The sequence below is a fragment of the Staurois parvus genome, unplaced genomic scaffold (assembly GCF_062004578.1).
Source record: "Staurois parvus isolate SC_StPar_1 unplaced genomic scaffold, SC_StPar_1.0 ptg000709l, whole genome shotgun sequence".
NCBI lineage: Eukaryota > Metazoa > Chordata > Amphibia > Anura > Ranidae > Staurois > Staurois parvus.
Genome location: NW_028318505.1, coordinates 1,290,645 through 1,315,212, shown reverse-complemented (window position 1 = coordinate 1,315,212; position 24,568 = coordinate 1,290,645). Strand labels below are relative to the sequence as shown.

At 43.1% G+C, this 24,568-nt stretch overlaps 1 protein-coding gene across 2 annotated transcripts in view; it reads right to left on the bottom strand.

Moving 5' to 3' along the window:
• Positions 1–24,568, bottom strand: part of PGM1 (phosphoglucomutase 1) — an 88,211-nt gene that overhangs the window by 5,359 nt on the left and 58,284 nt on the right. For both annotated transcript variants that reach the window (XM_089653388.1, XM_089653389.1), the window contains exons 6-10: positions 21,281–21,435; positions 13,192–13,307; positions 5,895–6,030; positions 3,133–3,316; positions 2,787–2,921 (exon numbers count right to left, since the gene is read on the bottom strand). In XM_089653388.1, coding sequence (XP_089509514.1) covers positions 2,787–2,921; positions 3,133–3,316; positions 5,895–6,030; positions 13,192–13,307; positions 21,281–21,435 — 726 coding nt within the window. The remainder of the gene's footprint in view (positions 1–2,786; positions 2,922–3,132; positions 3,317–5,894; positions 6,031–13,191; positions 13,308–21,280; positions 21,436–24,568) is intronic.

The window sequence follows — 24,568 nt, the reverse complement described above, 5'->3', positions numbered from 1 at the left end:
TTATTCAACAGGTCTGGTGTGGCAAGTGAAATTTAACTCAGCTTTCCAAAAAATGTGGATAATCGCGGTTCATTCATGATTTAGCAAGGGGGGCAATTACTTTTTCACATAAGGTCAGGCAGGTTTGGACAACTCTCTTCCCTTAATAAATTAAATCATTTAAAAACTGCATTTTATATTTACTCCAGTTATCTTTGTGTACTATTAAAATTTGTTTGATGATTCGAATAATTTAAGTGTGGCAAATATGCAAATAAAAAAAAAAAAAAAAACGGGAAGGGGCACTATTTCACAGAACTGTATGTGTAAAGCCAGCATTAAGACCCACTTGACGCAGATGAAGGTTGCATTGGCAGGAAGAGGTTAACAAGAAAAGATCTCTTTTTGTATGCACTCTAAAAATAAAAATTGAAATGCTTCATCAGCTGATGCAAGGATAAAAAAATAAAGCTGGATTCAATTTCGCTTGAACCTCCATTTTCAGCTGGACTTCCAGCACGTTTTAGCGAAGGCCACATTATAATCTAAAGAAAATCTGCAGGTAAATACACATCATACGGCTTAAAAATGCCCAAGTCAGGAATTTTTTTTTCTCCGTTTACTGAAATCTGATTTAATGAAGGACCAAAAAGATGTCATGGAGCTGCACAAATATTCTTATCCAGGTCTCATAACATTTTAGGACAGGATGTGGGAAAACGACTGGAACCTGCAGCGGGTAAAGGTGCTTGCAGCTGTGTACACAGCGGCGACAATAACGGGCAGTATTACAAAATGGGCGTCTGCTTCCTGCACCTGCACAATGTTTAGCCAGCCCCCTGTGCAGTCCAAACAAAGAATGCATTTTTTCATACCACCTATAATCAGTTTATAGTGTTTGATATACAAATGGATTTTTTAATTTACAGAAAAAAAACTAAAATAATAATAATAAAAATAAAATGTAATGATTATATTAAATGTTATTTACTATAATTTGTATTTATATGATATTAAATATAAGACATAATTATTATTTAGTATTATTTATTATAAATTGTAATACTTTTTTTTTCTTTTTTTTATTTTCACATTCCTTGCATTTCACTACAGAAATTCTTTGCGCCTGAGCTACCTGTAGACAAAGGGAAATGCTATCACAATGCTGCACAATGTTTAGCCAGCCCCCTGTGCAGTCCAAACAAAGAATGCATTTTTTCATACCACCTATAATCAGTTTATAGTGTTTGATATACAAATGGATTTCTTAATTTGCTGAAAAAATAAAAATAATAATAAAAAAAAAAAATAGAATTATTATATTAAATATGTAATATTTAATATCATATAAATACAAAGTATAATTAATACATATTTAATATAATAATTCAATTTTTTATTATTATTATTATTTTTGTTTTTTCAGCAAATTAAGAAATCCATTTGTATATCAAACACTATAAATTGATTATAGGTGGTATGAAAAAAGTGATTTTGTGATATAAGTGGTGATGTTATGATTTCGTGATATAAGTCATCATGTTATGATTTTGTGATATAAGCCGTGATGTTATGATTTCGTGATAGAAGTTGTGATGTTATGATTTCGTGATATAAGTCGTCATGTTATGATTTCGTGATATAAGTTGTGATGTTATGATTTCGTGATATAAGTCATCATGTTATGATTTCGTGCTATAAGCCGTGATGTTAGTTGTGATGTTACAATTTTGTGATATAAGTCACGATGTTCTGATTTCGTGATATAAGAGGTGATGTTCTGATTTTGTGATATAAGTCATCATGTTATGATTTCGTGATATAAGCCGTGATGTTATGATTTCGTGATATAAGTTGTGATGTTATAATTTCGTGATATAAGTTGTGATGTTATAATTTCGTGATATAAGTTGTGATGTTATAATTTCGTGATATAAGTTGTGATGTTATAATTTCGTGATATAAGCCGTGATGTTATGATTTCGTGATATAAGTTGTGATGTTATGATTTCGTGATATAAGTTGTGATGTTATAATTTCGTGATATAAGTTGTGATGTTATAATTTCGTGATATAAGCCGTGATGTTATGATTTCGTGATATAAGTTGTGATGTTATGATTTCGTGATATAAGTTGTGATGTTATGATTTCGTGATATAAGTTGTGATGTTATGATTTCGTGATATAAGTTGTGATGTTATGATTTTGTGATATAAGTTGTGATGTTATAATTTCGTGATATAAGTTGTGATGTTATGATTTCGTGATATAAGTTGTGATGTTAGTTGTGATGTTACAATTTTGTGATATAAGTCACGATGTTCTGATTTCGTGATATAAGAGGTGATGTTCTGATTTTGTGATATAAGTCGTGATGTTCTGATTTTGTGATAAAAGTCACGATGTTTGGATTTCGTGATATAAGTGGTGATGTTATGCTTTTGTGATAGAAGTCGTGATGTTATGCTTTCAAATGTATTTTGTATGATAAAATATGGAAAAAGTTTTTATGTAAACTTATGTATTTTTAGTACCTTTAAAGTCCCATTTGGGGAACATAAAACCTTTTTTTGGGAGGACTTGATTGGACCTGCCCATGTGAAAGGGTCCTTAGGAGGCAGGCAAGGTTTTTTTGCAGGGGTAGGAGGTTTCCTGAGATCTAAAAATTATTTTAAGGGTTCCTCTGGGGCAAAAATGCTGAGAAAGTCTGATCTATAATCTACTATTTGTGATAATTGGGGAGTAGGTTGATAAGCATTCTTTGAAAGCCAAACTGAGCCATCAGCCATCTCACCAGTGAACTTACCTGAGGATCTTGGTATATTTTGGGGGCATCCTTTTCGTAGCTGTCTATATATAACCTGATAGTTGCTCCGGCACTGCCGGTTCCACTGAGTCGGAAGATGATTCGGGAGCCATCGGTGAAGATGAGCCTTAATCCCTGAGAAGAGAGGAAGCAAGAAAAAAAATTGAAGTCAATGACCCTGATGAGTAACCCAACAACAGAGCATAGACTGGGCCAGGAGAGGAGGACCAGAAGCTAAGCACAGTGGTGGAAAAATAAGGAAAGATACAGAGGAATGGAAGACTAAAAACTGAATGAAAATCGGATTTTTTTTTATTTTTAACCATGGCCACTATGGCAGTCCCACCTGGTTTCTTGAAATGCTTCCATCAACAGGGTCGCTGTATTCAAAGTTATCGGCTTTTTCAACAGTATAAACTTTGTCACCAACCGCTAATTTCTGTCCAATAAAGGAGCGGTCAAACATGACTGCTTCCAAGTCTTTCATCATCTTGTTGGCGCCTTCAGAGTCGACCTCCTCGTAGTCGTACCTGCAGAAAAGTAGAGGCTCTGATGGCTTCTGGGTGGGACAAAAACTGGGTTGCTTCTGCAAATCCTCAGCATATATCAGAGAACGACCAGCTGACCAACCCAAGTGTAAAGTAACAGAACGAAAAAAAAAAAAAAAAAATCTCCAAATATTCGAAAGGCTTCTGGGTGCCAGCGATATACGAGGCAACTCTTTTCAGTCTTGACACTTAAGCTGGCCATAGACAATTGGAATCACAGCCGGTTCGGCAGGAACTGGCCAAGGGTCGAACTATGTGTGGGCACCAGGGGCGGACTGACCATTCGAGCACTCGGGCACTGCTCGAGGACCCTGAGTCAGTAGGGGGCCCCATGAAATGCCCCTGGTACCTTTTTTATAGGCTTTTTTGAGTGTGGGCAAGGACACAGGGGCCCCATGATCCCCTATTGCCCGGGGGCCCCATGAGTTGTCAGTCCACCCCTGGTGGGCACGAGAAATGTACCCAAGTTGATCGAACGATCAACTTGGGTACAACGAGCATGCCAAATTTTACAATGTATTGCCGCTAGCAGCTGTTATAGCCACTAGCAATAATCACTTTCTTCTCCCAGCAAGCACCAAATCCAACACCGATGAGCTCTGAAGGGTACAAAGCTGATCTGCTATCTGGCACACTTGCATAAACCATCTATGGGTTCTTCTGCACTGATCTACAGGAAAAAATAAGCAGCGTGCTACTTTCTATGGGTATGCACCTGTTGGCTCGCTCCCAAGCTGGGCTGTGTGCTTCTATAGACACACACAGAGCGTGGTTGGGCCCTGCCCTCTACTCCCTCCCCACTGGATTTGACTGACAGTAGCAGGAGCAATTCCTCCCACTGCTGCCTCCCAGTTCCTGTGTGAAGTTGGAGAGAGGGGAGAAGACTGCAGCTAGGCACAGTGCTGGATCCAGCAGTGAGGTAAGTGTTGCGAGGGAGTCCTATAGTAATGCAGGAAATGCATTACGGTAAAAAATGTTTTAGCTTTAGAACCAATTTTTAAAAAAGCTATTTTTCTTAACGAAATACAGGGGTAGTGGTCAGTGACATGGCTTTGTATATAAACCAAGGCACGTTTCTGATGGTTTTGTTTATCAACAAAGTCACGTGATCATCAGCTGTATCATATTTTACTCCTATATTTATTCCCATTGGATCCATGTTTTAATGTATCATTTTTATTATTTTTATATTCCTACCCAATTGAGGAACTGAAATTATGTTTTATTATCGGGGCGGACTGACCATTTGGAAACTTGGGCACTGCCCGAGGGCCCGGGTCAGTAGGGGGCCCCATGAGATGCCCCTGGTACCTTTTTCATAGGCTTTTTTGAGTTTGGGCAAGGACACAGAGGCCCCATGATCCCCTATTGCCCGGGGGCCCCATGAGTTGTCAGTCCGCCCGTTTATTATTCATAGTCACACATTTGTGTGAGGATCTTGTATAAACAATTATCTACTCAATGTTACCGGACATTAATTGTTATACATTTAATACTATTGGCTATTTGGTTTCAGCTATGACCCTGTGGCGGGGATATTGTATGGATATGGAGATATCCTTGTGGTTTTTGTAGTCTTGCTGAAGGGGGAGTTTTTGGACCCCTGAAACAATTGGTTACTCTTTGGATTGTCCTTCTGATATTTATTGGAATAAAGTTGTATCTGGACTTCTTAGCAGTAGAAGTGTGGCACTTCAATTTGCTTTTTGTTTATAAACAAAGCCACATTTCTGATGGTTTCATTTATCAATAAAGCCATTTGGTCATCATGCCATACTGCAAAGGCTATAAACAAAGTCATGTGATTACTGTGCCGCACTGCATAGACTATAAACAAAGCCATGCAATCATCATACCATACTGCATAGGCTATAAATAAAGCCATGCAATCATCATGCCATAGTACAAAGGTTATAAATAAAGCCATGCAATCATCATACCATACTGCATATGCTATAAACAAAGTCAAGTGATCATCATGCCATACTGCATAGGCTATAAATATAGCCATGCAATCATCATGACATACTGCATAAGCTATAAATAAAGCCATGCAATCATCATGCCATACTGCATATGCTATAAATAAAGCCATGCAATCATCATGCCATACTGCATATGCTATAAATAAAGCCATGCAATCATCATGCCATAGTGCATAGGCTATAAATAAAGCCATGCATTAATCATGCCGTACTGCATATGCTATAAACAAAGTCAAGTGATCATTATGCCATACTGCATAGGCTATAAACAAAGCCATGCAATCATCATGCCATGCCAGTGACTGTCATTTCAGCTGACATGATGATCACATGGTTTTCTTAGTATGTAAAGCCATGTTTGTTTGTTTTCAGGCACATTTTCCCTAAGCAGTTAGTGTGGCAAAATTTGAGGCCGATTTTTTTAAAAATTGGTTGACTTCCTGTCCATCCCCAATAGCTAACAATTACAATGCAATAACTCACGGCTGTTTTTTTCCCCCAGAAAATATTCCCGGAAAATTAAGCTTCTCAACAGATCTTTGCACCAAGACTATTACACGCAACTATTTTTTTACCTGGTGAAGAAATTTCGCCCGAATTTCTGCCAATGGTCTTTTAGGATGTCTTCTACGCTCTGTTTGCGGGTGGCAATGATGGATAACCAGGCGAGGACGGCCCAGAGACCATCCTTTTCCCTGATGTGATCAGACCCTATTCAAATGTTGATTAAAAAAAAAAAAATCAGAATTAACCATGTTGGATTTAACACAAAAGCAACAAAAACAAAATTGTCTGCATCTCCTGTTTAAGGAAAACTACAGTATATATATATATATATATATATATACACACACACACACTGATTTCATATAACGTTTATAATTAAATTATTGAATTATTTTTATTATCTGATAAAAAAAATAAAAAAATTTAAATACTAGCATTCATTTTTTTTTTTACAGGGTGTTACTCCAATTCTGTGTCTGCAGACCATGATGGCTGTCTAACCAGAAAGCCCAGCACTAGCTCTGCACTTGTTGACTGATGCTGCAAGAATGGGGCATTTCCCTCATCACAGCTATTCAATGGTTGGTGGGTAAAACCTGAGATCTTGCTATTCAGACTTGTAGGCACAGCACTGCAGTATACCAGCTTGAACCCCGAAATACCAGACTCCCAACCTTTACCTGCTGACTGAAAGGGGGCAAATATAAACTAGATTTAATAGATTATATGCAATAATTTTTTTTTTCAATTCAACTTCTAAACTTCGTTAGAAGCAGGGCCGTCTTAATGAATGGGCACACCTGGGCACTGCCCAGGGGCCCCAGGTGCATGAGGGCCCCATGATCAGAGCTGGAACAAGGCGCTGTGTTAGGGGGGAATTCGGCAGCTTGTGCCGCTTTCAATGTCACTCCTTTCAGAAGAAGTGTTTGGCTGATGCTGGATAAAGGATTCAGCTTTCTCCTCCCTCCTGCAGGGGGGTGGAAAAAAAGTCTGCACTGAGGCTGAGAACTCACCTCAGTCTCAGTGGGGGAGAGGAAAGAGGAGCTACCTACATTGCAGATAGGAACGGCATTTGTGATCTGTGAGTGCGGGGGGGTCACAACTCTGATCTATAGGGACACCTTATGTATGGAGACACTGTGAGGGGGCTACATGATTTATAGGGACACTTTCATTTGATGAGGACATCTGATGTATGGGGACACCTGATTTAGGTGAACACTGATTGGAACACCTTATTACATGGGGACACTCTGATGGGGACACCTGTTATATGGGGACACTGTGTTGGGGACACCTAATTTAGGTGAACACTCTGATTGGGACACATATTACATGGGGACACTCTGATGGGGACACCTGATGTATGGGGACACTTGATTTAGTTGAACACTCTGATTGGGACACCTATTACATGGGGACACTGATGGGGACACCTGATGTATGGGGTTGCTGTGATGGGGGCACCTGATGCAGGTTGGTAGGGGTCCCATTGCATTATTTTGCCCAGGGGCCCATGATTCTATTAAGAAAGCACTGGTTAGAAGTTAAAAAAAAAAAACAACACAAAAAAACCTAAAACACTTTATATTCCCCTTAGGCAAAGAGGTGTGAGGAGATACTGGGAAATGTTCGCATTAGGAAGCTTTTTGTTATTGTTATGCACAGCCCGGGAACTCGCACTGGTCAAATCTGTGAAAAGCACAGGGTGCCAGTGGTGGACCTGCTAATTCTGGGGTTCAATGGCACATGCCAATCGAGCTCTATGGTGCCGGGCAGTGAGCACAGGGCCCACTAGAGGACATCGGGCCCTCAGGCCACCCTCATGAAGTCTGTTTCTGATTGTTTGGTCAGAGACATTCACACCAGTGGCCTGCTGGAGGTCATTTTGTAGGGCTCTGGCGGTGCTCATCCTGTTCCTCCTTGCACTAAGGAGCAGATACCGGTCCTGCTGATGGGTTAAGGACCTTCTACAGCCCTGTCCAGCCCTCGTTGAGGAACTGCCTGTCTCCTGGAATCTCCTCCATGCTCTTGAGACTGTGCTGGGAGACACAGCAAACCTTCTGGCAATGACACATATTGATGTGCCATCCTGGAGGAGTTGGACTGCCTGTGCAACCTCTGTAGGGTCCAGGTATGGCCTCATGCTGCCAGTAGTGACACTGACCCTAGCCAAATGCAAAACGAGTGAAAAACAGTCAGGAAAGAACTCCTCCCTCTGCTACTTAACTGACCAGATCAATATCCTGGAAGTTCAACTGACTTGATGCTATACGCTGATAAAAAAAAAAAAATTAAAGAAACACTTTTTAGGAAGTGTAATATATATATATATATATATTTTTTTTTTTTTTACACACACCACACATACACACATACATACAGTATATACTAGAGATAGAGATGAAAGGCAAACCATTTGTGTATAGATATAAAAAAAAAAGGGGGGAAAAGGGTATTTAAAAATGTTTTTTATAAGTGATCACACCCTCACTCCCTCTGTTCTCAGCTGCATAAGGAGCTCAGATAGCGGGGGGGTTTAAGAGAAACAGCAGAACATTGGTCTTCCCAGTGAAAGGCTGTGTGGAGGAGGGTGCAGTGTGTCAAGACAAGTCTGATCACTGGAGGAGAGCAGGCTGAGTTTCCAGCACAGCTACAAAACTGACCACGCTGTGCTCTCCTGCCTAGTGTGGTCAGTTTTAGGAAAGCAGAGGGACTGGCAGGAGGTACCAGGGATTTCACACAAAGGAAGCAATACAAAGAGAACAGGATCGCTCTTCATACAAGTACATGGTACAGCAGGCACATATCAGTAATATGAAATGTTGGGTTTTTATATTCTTATATTCTTTAATATGACAATTGCAGTAATACAGATGAAGTAGTGCGCGGCCACTTCAGAATTGTTTTTCTTTTGATTAGTTTATCAGACAACTGGCCAATGTTCTGCTGCAGGAAATCGTTTCCTGCACACTTAGGAAGAGGCGACCTCCCTGAATCACCTCCCTGCTCCTTAACCACCTCCCGTTGTATATAAACGGCCGGACGGTGGCAGTGCAGGGTCAGGTGGCTGTTTATAAACAGCCTCCCCGCCCCCTGCTTGTGTGCGCTCCCTGGGAGCGCGCAGCACCGCGATCCGGTGCCCGCTGTGTCCTCCGGACACAGTGGAACACCAATTGTCGTACGGGACCACTGTACGAGGTCCCGATCATGTGATCACCGATTGGCCAATCAGTGATCACATGCAGAGTAGTAAGCAAGATGTCACTTCTGACATTGCTTACTACGTGTGAAATCTGTGAATGATCACAGAGGTCACATGGTACAGGGCTATTCACAACAGCCTTGTACCATGTGACAAGCTGTGACCAATCACAGCTCACTCAGTAGTTATCAATGGCTGCAAGAATGCAGCCAGAGAGGAGGAGAAATGATTGCTTTTACAGCCTTTATGGGTGTAAAAGCAATCAGTGTAAAAAAAAAAAAAATCATCACCCCCCATTAGTAGTACAGTGTCACCATGGTGACATTGTATTGCTAGGGTGACAGTATGTATAAAAAAAACAAAAACATAATATAAAAAAATAACTTAAAAATGTAAAAAAATTTTTTAAAAAATTATAATTTTTGGTTATAAACTAATTTGTTTTTTTTTTTTACTAAAAAGATAACGGAATCAATTTGGGCCAAGATTTAAGATGAAAGATTATTTGCAAAATTTTATAAGAAAAACACTTTTTCAAAATTTTTTGGACATTTTCATTTTCATAGCAAAAAAATAAAAATCCCAGTGATGAATAAATACCACCAAAATAAAGCTTTATCTGTCTCAAAAAAAATGCTCAAAAATTCATATGGGTACAGAGTTGCATGACCGCGCAATTGTCCTTCAAAGTGTGATAGCGCTGGAAGCTGAAAATTGGCCTGGACTGGAAGGGGGTGAAAGTGTCCGGACAGGAAGTGGTTAATGAACCGGAAGCATGCGGCCGCTCCCATCCAATGTTTGCCTTTCAAAGACTTCTGGATAAAAGTCGGAATTGAATTTGTACAATCGCTCAAATAGAATAAGAATTAAAAAAATTAACCGGACCGAATTCAGCCGCCAAACAAAACTCTTATTTGGGAAAAAAAAAAAAGCCTCCAAAAAAAAAAAAAAAAAGGTCTCAGAGTGCGGTTAGTCACTCGGCAAGTCTCTGAATTTCCCCAGAAAAACTTATAAGTTACAATTAGGGAATATAAAAAAAAAAAAAAAAAAAGAAAAAAAAAAAAGTTTGTGCCAATTTTTGAGAGCTCTTTGTAAAAATAAAAAGGAAAAAAAAAACCTGTTTTCTCTGATTCTGTGCCAGACCTAAAATATGAGTTTTGCTAGAACCTCTCTATAAATACAATTTTAGGTTCCTTCAATCTGCACTGCGATGTTTATGCAATTTGAATATATGTCCTGGCAGATTACACGGCTAATTAGTGGAGGGTTTGGCCCCATAAAAGACTGCGGTTATACTCACGCATAGTTACCCAAAAAATAACACACAGATTGGTTACTGGAAGATGCTGCGTAAAAGAATTTAGTGCTTCCTAATGGGGCCGCCAGTGACACCTTCAGGACTGATCAAAGTGGACATCAGATATACTGTTCATGTGAAGTCCAGGCATGCTGAGCAAGGTGGACGTTTAACACTTTATTACATTACACATAGATCACTCCCCCCTTACCATGTTGTCATCTGCGTTTCATGCCAGAAGGACGACACCATCTTTGCTCAGGCATCATCCAGGACTTCTCCAGGGCTTCCCCCATTCTCTGGAACTCCCTACCCCAATCCATCAGACTGCCACCTACTCTCCTCACCTTTAGGCACACTCTGAAAACCCATCTCTTCAGGGAAGCCTACCCCGCCCTCAGCTAATTACTGAACTCCTCCACTCTTCCTACCACCCCATCCCCCACAGCTATCTCCTCCTGTACCACTATCCCCTCCCTCCTAGATTGTAAGCTCCAAGGAGCAGGGCCCTCGATGCAGTCTGATCACTGGCGGAGAAAAAACTGAAATGTTGCCTCCTACCTGCAGCAGACTGACAACATCATCTCAAGCCAGGGAAAGTCACTGAACTGGGGCTTAAGGATAGCTTTTTATGGTAAAGGGTGGAGCTATACCAAAAAATTATGTTTTTGCAGTATATTGAGGAATGGCAAGAATGTATCTAGTTAGGGTTGTAAATGTACTGAAGGGTTCACATTGGAAAGTAAACCAATCTAATATAAATACTAAAAACATTTAAATAAAATGATATATATATATATATACACACACCACAAAAAAATTAAAGGAACACTCTTTAATCAGAGTCTAGTATCAAGACACTCCTGGGTTATTGATCTGGTCAGGTAAGTAGCAGAGGGGGTTGTTAATCAGTTTCAGATGCTTTGGTGTTAATGAAATTAACATCAGGTGCACTAGATGGGCAACAATAAGACAACCCCCAAAACAGGAAGTTTTACAGGTGGAGGCCACTGACATTTTATTCCCTACTCATCTTTCCTGACTGTTTTGCATTTGGCTAGGGTCAGTGTCACTACTGGTAGCATGAGGTGATACCTGGACCTTACAGAGGTTGCACAGGCAGTACAACTCCTCTAGGATGGCACATCAATACATTCCATTGCCAGAAGGTTTGCTGTGTCTCCCAGCACAGTCTCAAGAGCATGGAGGAGATTCCAGGAGACAGGCTGTTACTCTAGGAGAGCTGGACAGGGCTGTAGAAGGTCCTTAACACATCAGCAGGACCGGTATCTGCTCCTTTGCGCAAGGAGGAACAGGATGAGCGCTGCCAGAGCCCTACAAAATGACCTCCAGCAGGCCACTGGTGTGAATGTCTCTGACCAAGCAATCAGAAACAGGCTTCATGAGGGTGGCCTGAGGTCCTGACGTCCACTAGTGGGCCCTGTGTCACTGCCCGGCACGACAGAGCTCGACTGGCATTTGCCATTGAACACCAGAATTGGCAGGTCCACCACTGGCGCCCTGTGCTGTTCACAGATGAGCAGGTTCACCCTGAGCACATGTGACAGACGTGAAAGGGTCTGGAGAAGCCGTGGAGAACGTTCTGCTGCCTGTAACATGGTTCAGCATGACTGTTTTGGTGGTGGGTCAGTGATGGTCTGGGGAGGCATATCCATGGAGGGACACACAGACCTCTACAGGCCAGACAATGGCACCCTGACTGCCATTAGGTATGGGGATGAAATCCTTGGACCCATTGTCAGACCCTACACTGGTGCAGGGGGTCCTGGGTTCCTCCTGGTGCAGGACAATGCCCGGCCTCATGTGGTGAGAGTATGCAGGCAGTTCCTGGAGGATGAAGGAATGGATACCATTTAATGGCCCCCACACTCACCTGACCTGCATCCAATAGAACACCTCTGGGATGTGATGCTTTGGTCCATCCGACACCCCCAGGATGCACCTCAGACTGTCCACGAGCTCAGTGATGCCCTGGTCCAGATCTGGGAGGAAATCCCCCAGGATACCATCCGTGAACTCCCAGGCAGTGATTCCCTGTCGGCACCCGGCGGTCGCCGAGTATCACCGACACAACAGACCTGTGTATAAACAACACAGATCTCTCCCTGTCAGCTCCTGCACACTGCTTTGTATGGCTCTGCATAGCCAGCCAGTGCCCTTCAGTGCTGCCTATCAGTGCCTCCTAAACAATGCCCTACAGTTGCGCCTCATCAGTGCAGCCTATCATTCCCTATCAGTGCTGCCTATTGGTGCAGCCTCATCAATGCATATCCAGTGAAAGAGAAAAATTACATGTTTGCAAAATTTTATAACAGAAACAATGAAAGACTTTTTTCAGAATTTTCAGCATTTTTCCGTTAATAGCGCAAAAAACAAAACACCCAGAGGTGATTAAATACCACCAAAATAAAGCTCTATTTGTGTGATAAAAATAATAAAAATCTCATATCGGTACAGTGCTGCATGACCGCGCAATTGTCATTCAAAGTGCGACAGCGCTGAAAGCTGAAAATTGTCCTGGGCAGGAAGGGGGTACAAGTGCCCGGTAGGCAGGAAGGGGGTAAAAGTGGCCGGTAGGCAGGAAGGGGGTACAAGTGCCCAGTAGGCAGGAAGGGGGTACAAGTGCCCGGTAGGCAGGAAGGGGGTAAAAGTGCCCGGTAGGCAGGAAGGGGGTACAAGTGCCTGGTAGGCAGGAAGGGGGTACAAGTGCCCGGTAGGCAGGAAGGGGGTACAAGTGCCTGATAGTCAGGAAGGGGGTACAAGTGCCTGATAGGCAGGAAGGGGGTACAAGTGCCCGGTAGGCGAGGGGTTAAACTAAAAGTGCGTTCATTATTTTACTGACCTGTTCCAAAACTCTCCTCGCCACACAGCGACAGCTTATTGGCGTCCATCAGGTTCCCGAAGAATTTCCACCCGGTCGGTGTCTCGTATAAGGCGATCTTTGTAGCTTTTGCCACTCTTAAAAAGAAAAAAAAAAATGATTGCAATAAAAACAGCGGATTAAGGTTTTCACACTTCACTCGGCATTTTAAGAGCGCCCCGTCCCTACAAAGGGCCCGACTATTTTTTTTTTTCTTCACATAGTTTCATTGAAGGAGTTGGACGCGCAGCCCTACACAGCACGCCATAAACACGTCCACTTTTTAAAACTTTTATGGAGTTGTACATCTAAGGGGCCGGATGGGCTTTGGAGGGTTTTTTGTTTGCAGCCTGTTGCCAAGACAGAGCCGAGGACGGGGGGCAAGAAGGAGAGTGCAGTTCATTTTATACTTTTAATCTAGATTTTTAATATTTTATGGAATGCTCTGTTCTGACCTCATGTGTTTTTAGTGGCTGGGATACATTGTTTCATTTATATGTGAGATGCGTTAATCATAGGTGAAAAAAACGTGTTTTTCCTGAGTCCCGGGGGGGCCGTTACAGGATGGAGAGTGGAGAAGGAGCAGCCTTGACGGGGTTAACTTCACGGGTTTTCACCAATATTATCCTACTGATTGGACGTACACTTCATTGCCTTTCATCCAAAATTAAAATTACACTGTAACCCTTTAAAGCCATGGGGCCCAATTTTTTGTATGTCCCTCGGGCCCTTGCAGACAATAATCTGTACTTTCCTAATAGCCCAGTTATTGCAGTGCTTTCTAGTCTAGCCTCATGTAATATGTCCACAAAATCTGGCCATCTCATGTATCACATCTGCAATCTCTGACCATCTCCTGTACCGTGTCCTCAGTCTCGGGACCATCTCCTGTACCGTGTCCGCAGTCTCGGACCATCTCCTGTACCGTGTCCGCAGTCTCGGACCATCTCCTGTACCGTGTCCGCAGTCTCGGACCATCTCCTGTACCGTGTCCGCAGTCTCGGACCATCTCCTGTACCGTGTCCACAGTCTCGGACCATCTCCTGTACCGTGTCCGCAGTCTCGGACCATCTCCTGTACCGTGTCCGCAGTCTCAGGCCATCTCCTGTACTATGTCCGCAGTCTCAGGCCATCTCCTGTACCACGTCCGCAGTCTCTGACCATCTCCTGTACCACGTCCGCAGTCTCTGGTCATCTCCTGTACTACGTCCGCAGTCTCTGGTCATCTCCTGTACCATGTCCGCAGTCTCAGGCCATCTCCTGTACCATGTCCGCAATCTCGGACCATCTCCTGTACCATGTCCGTAGTCTCGGACCATCTCCTGTACTATGTTCTCAGTCTCTGATCATCATTGATATTATGTCCACAGTCTTTGCTCATCTCTTGTATCAGGTCTGCAGTCTCTGACCATCTCTTGTACCATGGCCACAGTCTCTGATCATCTCCTGTATCATGTCCTCAGTCTCTGACCATCCCCTGTACCATGTCCGCAGTCTCAGGCCATCTCCTGTACCATGTCCGCAATCTCGGACCATCTCCTGTACCATGTCCGTAGTCTCGGACCATCTCCTGTACTATGTTCTCAGTCTCTGATCATCATTGATATTATGTCCACAGTCTTTGCTCATCTCTTGTATCAGGTCTGCAGTCTCTGACCATCTCTTGTACCATGGCCACAGTCTCTGATCATCTCCTGTATCATGTCCTCAGTCTCTGACCATCCCCTGTACCATGTCTGCAGTCTCTGACCATCCCCTGTACCATGTCTGCAGTCTCTGACCATCAATTGTACCATGTCTGCAGTCTCTGACCATCCCCTGTACCATGTCTGCAGTCTCTGACCATCCCCTGTACCATGTCTGCAGTCTCTGACCATCCCCTGTACCATGTCTGCAGTCTCTGACCATCCCCTGTACCATGTCCGCAGTCTCTGACCATCCCCTGTACCATGTCCGCAGTCTCTGACCATCCCCTGTACCATGTCTGCAGTCTCAGATTATCTCTTGTATTATGCCTGCATTCTTTGACTATATCCTGTTGTGTGATTGCTGTCTCTGATGATGAATATTCACTGAATTTTATGTGCGGACATTGGGTGATGTCGGAGGTCCCCCATACCAGGAAAGTTGATGAACACTGCTTTAGATTCATAATGAGTCTTGTCCTCTCCTTTATACCAAGTTCAGAACACAAGGTGCTGGATACAGACTTTCAATGGGTCAAATGATCACTGGGAATACTGGCTCTGGTTTCACAGCACTCCACACAATGGGTGCACCCCATAAAAACAGGGGAAACCCTGATGGGTGAGATTTCAGGCATTTACACTTCCAACGTGTTTCAGGGGCCAATCAGACTCTTCATCAGGGCTCAGGATTTAGACTGTGCCTAACTGGTCTCAGATAAGCAGATACTCTGAATACAGTAGGTCCAGAAGGTAGGTTATTGCCGATGGGAACAAGTGCAGCAAAAATACTATTTTCCAATACATTCATATGAAACTTCATTTGGTTTAAAGTGCAAGGTCACCTTTCAGGAAGATTTTTGAAAAATCCCCCTATAATTCTATATCCCATCTCTATCCCCATCATTTGTGTCAGTGGGAGGAATAGTGCCCCATCATTGGTATCAGTGGGGGGAATAGTGCCCCATCAGTGGTATCAGTGGGGGGAATAGTGCCCCATCATTGGTGTCAGTGGGGGGAATAGTGCCCCATCATTGGTGTCAGTGGGGGGAATAGTGCCCCATCATTGGTATCAGTGGGGGGAATAGTGCCCCATCAGTGGTATCAGTGGGAGGAATAGTGCCCCATCATTGGTATCAGTGGGAGGAATAGTGCCCCATCATTGGTATTAGTTGGAGGAATAGTACCCATCATTGGTGTCAGTGGGAGGAATAGTGCCCCATCATTGGTGTCAGTGGGATGAATAGTGCCCCATCAGTGGTGTCAGTGGAAGGAATAGTGCCCCATCATTGGTATCAGTGGAAGGAATAGTGCCCCATCATTGGTATCAGTGGGATGAATAGTGCCCCATCATTGGTATCAGTGGGATGAATAGTGCCCCATCATTGGTATCAGTGGGATGAATAGTGCCCCATCATTGGTGTCAGTGGGATGAATAGTGCCCCATCATTGGTATCAGTGGGAGGAATAGTGCCCCATCAGTGGTGTCAGTGGGAGGAATAGTGCCCCATCAGTGGTGTCAGTGGGAGGAATAGTGCCCCATCATTGGTGTCAGTGGGAGGAATAGTGCCCCATCATTGGTGTCAGTGGGAGGAATAGTGACCCATCGTTAGTATCAGTGGGAGGAATAGTGACCCATCATTAGTGTCAGCGGGACGAATAGTGCCCCATCATTGGTGTCAGTGGGAGCAATAGTGACCCATCATTGGTGTCAGCGGGAGGAATAGTGCACTATCATTGGTGTCAGTGGGAGGAATAGTGCCCCATCATTGGTGTCAGTGGGAGGAATAGTGCCCCATCATTGGTGTCAGTGGGAGGAATAGTGCCCCATCATTGGTGTCAGTGGGAGGAATAGTGCCCCATCATTGGTGTCAGTGGGAGGAATAGTGCCCCATCATTGGTGTCAGCAAGAGGAATAGTGCCCCATCACTGGTGTCAGTGGGAGGAATAGTGCCCCATTGTCAGTGGCAGGAATGATGCCCCCCTGTTGCTGACAGTGGGGAGAAGAATGCCTCAAGGACCAGATAAAAGCAAACATATCCGCAGATTGCAGATCACTGGTATATGCCATTTACTGGACATAGAATTACATGGGGGGGATTTAATGAAAATCTTCCTGAAGGTGAACTTGCGCTTTAAAAGGACCGTTGATGGAAAACTGATGAGATCTCAGCGACCGCACAGCTAGGAAACGCGGCAGAAAGAAGCCTCCTGGTCACGGCTACAACAGACAAGCAGAGTCGGGAAATCACATTTTGGAATTTCTCTTCCAAAGTCCTAAAGAGAGATGCAACTGCAGGGAAGGATTTAATTTCCCAACATCCGCCCAAAACCAAATCTCAGCGCTGTGGGGGCCGACTCCTTTTACTTTGATCATTTGGAAAGAAAACGGTCATATTTTTTTTTCCCTTAACATTTTTGGGCAGCATAAAGAGTATAATAATGACATTATAAAAGGGATCATACATCAGCATGGTTTAAAATATTTCAGTAGAAAAAAAAGAGAAAAAATGACCTTTACAACTCTATAAACATTGTTCAGGGCTGTAAACCCGGCAAACAGTGTTTAGGAGGAACAGGGGGGTCTAGCAGAGCTCAAGTATTCCGATGTTCCCCATCTACTGTAAGATTTTGTCAGCCAATAGGGAACATCTAGCAATGTTAACCCCTCCCCCTCCAGAGGATTTACCCCCCTTCCTGACCAGGCCATTTTTTTGCGTTACGGCGCTGCGGTACTTTAACTGACAATTGCGCCGTCATGCAACGCTGTACCCAAATGAAATGAAGTTCTTTATTTCCCACAAATGGAGCTGTCTTTCTTTGGTATTTGATCACCTCTGCGGATTTTTATTTTTTGCGCTAAAAACAAAAAAAGACTGACAATTTTGAGAAAAAAACAACTATTTTCGACTTTTTGCTATTAAACATGTCCAATAGAGAGAAATTAAAAAATAAATAAAATTTCGTCATAAATTTAGGGCAACATGTATTCTGATCCATTATTTGCTGGAAAAAAAAAAATCCCAATATGTGTAAATTAATTGGTTTACGTCAAAGTTATAGCGTCTAAAAATGGCGGTATATATATTGGAATTTTTTTTTTTTTTACTAGTAATGGCGGCGATTAGCAACTTATAGCGGGACTGCGGCGGGCATTCTGACACTGGGGGGGAACTGATTAACTGCCACTGACATCCCTAGTGACACTAATACAGTGATCAGTTCTAATAAAAAGCACTGACACTGTAGTAATGACACTGGGCAGGAAGGGGTTAACATCTCGGGCGATCAAAGGGTTAACTGTGTGCTGTGTTTGTGTTTTACTGTGTGCTGTACACTGTAAGCACACTGCTTTGTATGGCTCTGCTATGCAGAGCCATACAAAGCAGTGCGCAGGAGCTGACCAGGGAGAGATAGGTGTTTATACACAGGTCTCTCCCCCGTCTGTGATACTCGGTGATCGCCGGCGGGGAATCACTGTCTGGGAGACGACGGATGGTGTCCTGGGGTATTTCCTCCCAGATCTGGACCAGGGCATCACTGAGCTCGTGGACAGTCTGAGGTGCAACCAGGGGGCGTCAGATGGACCAAAACATGACATCCCAGAGGTGTTCTATTGGATTTAGGTCAGGTGAGTGTGGGGGCCATTCAATGGTATCAATTCCTTCATCCTCCAGGAACTGCCTGCATACTCTCCCCACATGAGGCCGGGCATTGTCGTACAGCAGGAGGAACCTAGGACCCCCTGCACCAGCATAGGGTCTGCTAATGGGCACGGACACTGTACTAATGGCACTGGGCAGGAAGGGGTTAACTGTGTGCTGTTTTACTGTGTGCTGTGCTTTACACTGTAAGCACACTGCTTTGTATGGCTCTGCAAAGCAGTGTGCAGGAGCTGACAGGGGGAGAGAAATGTATTGTGCATACAGTTCTCTCCTCCCTCGATAATACTCAGTGATCACCGGGTGCCGGCGAGTAATCACTGGCCAAGACCCGGTGATTGACAGCAGAGGCCGCGAATGGCTACATGAGCGCCCCTTACCTTTACGGAACGGCAAAGTTACATATATATCTATACACGTGATTTTGCGCACCCCTGCCACCCTGTAGTAGTATTTTTGCTATAGGACAGAGGAGAAGCAGTTCATTGTGATTAACCAGTGTCCTGAGAAAAGATACCTTTTGTAACGAATTCCACCTGAAAAAAGCGTTTGTGCCTTAAAGCTGTATATCTGCAGCGTGAGATCATCTAAGGCACTGCTGCCTCTGACTGCTAGTCTCACCAGATTTGGTGATATCACTACTGTGCTGCTCACCGTTCTTGCTGGAGAGGAAGCTGCACCTGAGGATCTATAGTGCAAGGATCTCCCTGCTTTTGCTTCATTCTTAAGCCTAGTACACACGATCAGAAAATCGTCCGAAAAAAAACCCCGCTTTTGAAGCGATCGTACGATAATCTGATCGTTGGCACATGGCTCTCGTTTGAAATCATTTGAAGAGACGAGCACGAACATTTTTCTCGTACGATACCGGATCGTACGATTTTCGGTTAATCAGTACAGTGCTTGTCCGAAACTGCAATACAAATACATGACATTCTTCAGAATTTTCTTTTTGTCGTACGAGAATTTTCATAACATTAGTAACCTCTTCACTTTCGATATGAGACTAGCATGTAACAAAAAAAAAAAAAGGCGATCATTGGTCCAATATTCCCATGGTGTGTACGGGGTATTAGTGTGGATTTGTGCTTCCGCCACCTCACCTGCTGGTTTTTTATTAACCACCTCAGCTCCGGAAGATTTTTTGTTTTCCAAAAAATATTTTATTAGAGGAAAAAAGGACATATCAAGGCATATACAAGTACGGATCGCAGTCCGAGCATAGACACAGTAGACAGCCTCCCGTATCGCAGATGGGTCATAGTTGTAGACTACAGTGCAAGCTCCGGAAGATTTCTAATGCCAGGTAATTTTTCGCAGTACGGCGCTGCGTTCCTTTAACTGACGATTGCGCGGTCATGCAACGCTGTACCCAAATGAAATTTATGTCCTTTTTCCCCACAAATAGAGCTTTCTTTTGATGGTATTTGATCACATCAGCGGTTTTTTACTTTTTTTGTGTTATAAACAAAGAAAAAAAACGACAAGTTTGAAAAAACCAAAAAAACAAAAACAATATTTGTTTTCTACTAATAAACATCCAACAAAAAAATTTAAAAAATCAAATTTCTTTATAAAATTTCGGCCAAAATGTATTCTGCTACATATTTTTGGTAAAAACAAATCCCAAGTAGTGTATATTGATTAGTTTGTGCAAAAGTTATAGTGTCTACAAACGATGGGACATATACTGGATTCTTTTTTTTTTTCATACTAGTAATGGCGGCGATCAGTGACCTATAGCGGGACTGCAATAATGCGGCGGACATTTTTACACAGACACTTTGTAGGAACTAATGACACCAATACAGTGATCAGTGCTAAAAATATACACTGATCCCTGTACTAATGACACTGGTTGGGAAGGGGTTGACATCAAGGGTGATCAAAGGGTTAAGTGTATGCTTGGTGTACACTAGGTGGTGCTGGTACAAGGGTAAGTGATGGATCGTGTTCCCAGCTCTGCTCTGACACACTATCAAGCACTCCCCCGTCAGAACAGAGCGGGTGTTCGCCGCAACTCGCAGATCGGCTTCTGCTGTGCGCCGCACCCATGTGTGGCGGAAGTGCAAAATCACACACATTACACATATATATATACATATACACACACACACACACACACACACACAATTTTGCACAGGAGGGCCACCATGCAACAGTAAAATTTCTATAGGCGGTCTGCAAAGCGGCAGCTCTTACATGAGGAAGCAAAGCCCTGCCTCTACCAAGATGGCAACCAGCACACAGACACAGTGCAGAGCTGGCCTGCTGGGCAAAGCGGCATCTGGAAAACGAGAAAGGGATTCTGATTGGCTACCATGACACCACATTGGCAGTTCTTGTTTCAAGAGCTTGATTGAGAATTCAACTCTTCCCAGAAATCCCTTCCGGAGTCTTAAAGTGAACCTTTCCAAAGAGAAATACAGGGGCTGCCACTGCTGGTCAACATCTGAAAATGCTGGTTACCTGGCTTCAATGGTGATCCTCTGGCTTCACAACATTTGAATCGCCGACCCGGCACAAGTATGCAGACCAGGAAAGTCAGAAAATAAAAGTCCTTACCGGCATAATTGTCCTGGGTGAATGCCTCAAAGTATGGAAGCTTGAGAATCACCATGGCAGCCAGGCAACATCTGCAGAATGGGAAGCCACCAATGGCAGCCTCTAGATTTACTTCTGGAATGGCTTCCGCTAACAGATTCACCCCTTCCCTCTCTTTACCGGTCCAGAGCTCCGCTGGTTGGCATGCTTCTCGCCAGTCCTCGCACGCCGGTCTGCTGGAAGTAGGGAATACTGAAAATATTGGCTGCGATGACCGCTACGGAGTCCGAAGGATTGACGAAAAATCCATTCTTCCCAAGAACCATGTTCCGGTCCTGAGAAAAGGGAAAAAGAAATAACAATAAGAGCCACAATCGGCCAGTGGGGGAGGGGGGGGAATCCCCCACTAAAATGGTACAACCCTGTCGCATGGCGAGACATGATCACACACAATTATGGGGGGAATATTTCCCTACGCTGGTTTGGCCGCAGAGCGATTGTATGAGCGGCTGACTCATGCTTTTATGTTCGGTCCCATTCACTTCTATTAGACTGTGTGTTCTCAGAAAGCGCATCATCCAGGTCTATGACACGCTTTCAGGAAAACGTACGGTCTATTAGAATTCAAGGGAAACGCACCTAAAACCGCGGGGTAAACCACACATACAACCGCAATGCGACCGAAACGCAGCGCGCCAATGTGAACTGACATTTAATGGCCCGCTATAAGTGCATGCATGGTCATAAATCATACCCGCCCACATAAATACAATGTATCAATTATATGCCATTCATTTCTGGGGTTCATTCCATATGCAGGTAGCGGTGTTCGACGCGTTTCGACATCAGGACTTTGCCAATCCCTCAACTGGCTTCCAATTGCTCAACGTATTCAATTCAAAATACTAAAAAAGCCATTTACAACTCTGCCCCCAGCTATGTCACTAATATGGTCTCAACATATCACCCATACTGTCCTCTCCGCTCCTCCTGCTCTCTAGCTCTGGTCTCCTCCTCTCATGCTCACCTCCAGGACCTCTCCCACCCTCTGGAACCCCCAACCCCAATCTATTCACTATCTCCTGCTCTATCCGCCTTTTGGCGATCCCTGAAAATTCACCTCTACAGGGAATCCTATCCCACCTCCACCTAACTACTGAACTTATAATTCTTCCATCAGCTCATCCCCCACAGTTATTCCCTTTCATGCCACTTGCCCCGCCACTATTAGATTGTAAGTTCCTAGGATCAGGATCAGGGGTGGACTGACAACTCATGGGGCCCCCAAGCAATAGGGGATCATGGGGCCCTGTGTCCTTGCCCAAACTCAAAAAAGCCTAGGAAAAAGTACCAGGGGCATCTCATGGGGCCCCCTACTGACCCCGGGCCCTCGGCAGTGCCCGAGTTTCCAAATGGTCAGTCCGCCCCTGATCAGGACCCCCTTAACCCTCTTGTATTGTAACAGTACTGTCTCCCTTTATATTGTAAAGCGCTGTGTAAACTGTTGGCGCTGTATACACCTTGTATAATATTATAAATTTATTTATTTCAGGTGCTTATATATCGCCATCAATTTACGCAGCACTTTACATATATATTGTACATTCACATCAGTCTCTAACCCTCAAGGGACGTACAATCTAAGGTCCCTAACTCACATTTATACATACACATACTAGGGCCAATTTAGACAGGAGCCAGTTAACCTACCAGCATGTCTTTGGAGTGTGGGAGGAAACCGGAGTACCCGGGAGGAAACCCACGCAGGCACAGGGAGAACATGCAAACTCCAGGCAGGTGGTTGGGATTCGAACCAACGACCCGAGTACTGCCAGGAGGAAGTGCTAACCATTTAGCCACTATGCTGCCCATACATTGATTATTTAATACTAGGATGTGATGGATACTAGGGATGCATCAAAATATCGGCTGAAAATTGTCATTTGGCATTTTCCTGATAGGTGCCGATAAACGTGCGATTGTAACCATGATTTTACCGCATTTACAGTGCGTTTTTCATAGGCCATGTGACAAAAAAAAATGCATTTTAGGCCTGGTTCACACCAATGGAGTGTGCGTTTTGTGCCTGTTTTGCAGTGTGTTTTGTGTTTTTCTTCATGCGTTTTTTACACTATATATATATATATATATTTTAGCCAACTTTTTGCTGGCCAGAATAAAAATGCAAAACACGCATCAAAAACATGTCAAAACTGCACTACATGCATTTTCTGCAACAACGCCATTGAAGTGTATTGAACCAAAAATACAGCATTTTGCATTTAAAAAAAAAAGAGTCTCTGACCTCTTCAAAAACTGCAAAAAAACCCATAGATGTGTAGGTTATTTGGATCTTGTATAAATTGTCCCTAGTGTGTGTGTAGTGTAATTTGTCCCATAGGAAACCATGTTAACCCCTTCCCGCCGGCACCTCCCGGCCCTTTAAGAGTTTCAGAAGCTGGGATGGGCAGGGTTTAGGGATCATGTGACCGCCGTGACACATCATCATGGCGGTCACATGATCGGAAAAGGTCCCGATCGAAAGAGCAGACCGGGACCTTTCCGTGAGTACCGGACATGTGTGCTGGGAGCGCGCAGGGCGTACAGTCTCAGGACATATGTTTTTTGTTAATTGCATGCAAATGTGCGGCCGCTCGGCGTCTAGGCCGACACCGGGAGGCCGCACATTTGTGTGCGGCTGGCGTGAAAAGGTTAAATAAACTGTAGCTCGTTTCTGCAAAAAGCACTAACAACGTGAACCAGGCCTCAATGGGGAGGTGCTGTTTTTTTTTTTTCTTTTTAATGGACCAAAAATGCAGCAAGCAGGATTTTTAACACAGCAAGGAAAGCGCAACAGACCAGTGTGAAGACATATATTGAATTTAAAGGGATGCATTTTTCTTTTTTTTTTTTTTTTAACCGCAAAAGCACTTCAAAAACTGCTCCGTGTGACCATAAAGGTGCGGAAAATAAATTCAGATTTATTTAAATTCATGATATTGATTTTAAAAAGGCGAATATAATACCATTATATATTTAAAAAAATATTACAAAAAAAAAAAAAAAAAAAAAACTTTCCATTTTGGTTTCAGTTTTGATTTTAAAAGGTGAATATTATGCAATCATATATTTAAAACAAAATTAAAAAAAAACAAAAAAAACTTTCCATTTTGGTTTCAGTTTTGATTTTAAAAGGTGATTATGCAATTATATATTTAAAAAAATATTAAAAAACAAATTTTCCATTTTGGTTTCAGTTTTGATTTTAAAAGGCGAATATAATGCAATTATATATTTATTACAATATAAAAAAAAAAAAAAAAAAAAAAATAACTTTCCATTTTGGTTTAAGTTTTGATTTTAAAAAGGTGAATATAATGCAATTATATATTTAAAAAAATGAAAAAAAACAAAAACTTTCCATTTCGGTTTCAGTTTTGATTTTAAAAGGCGAATATAATGCAATTA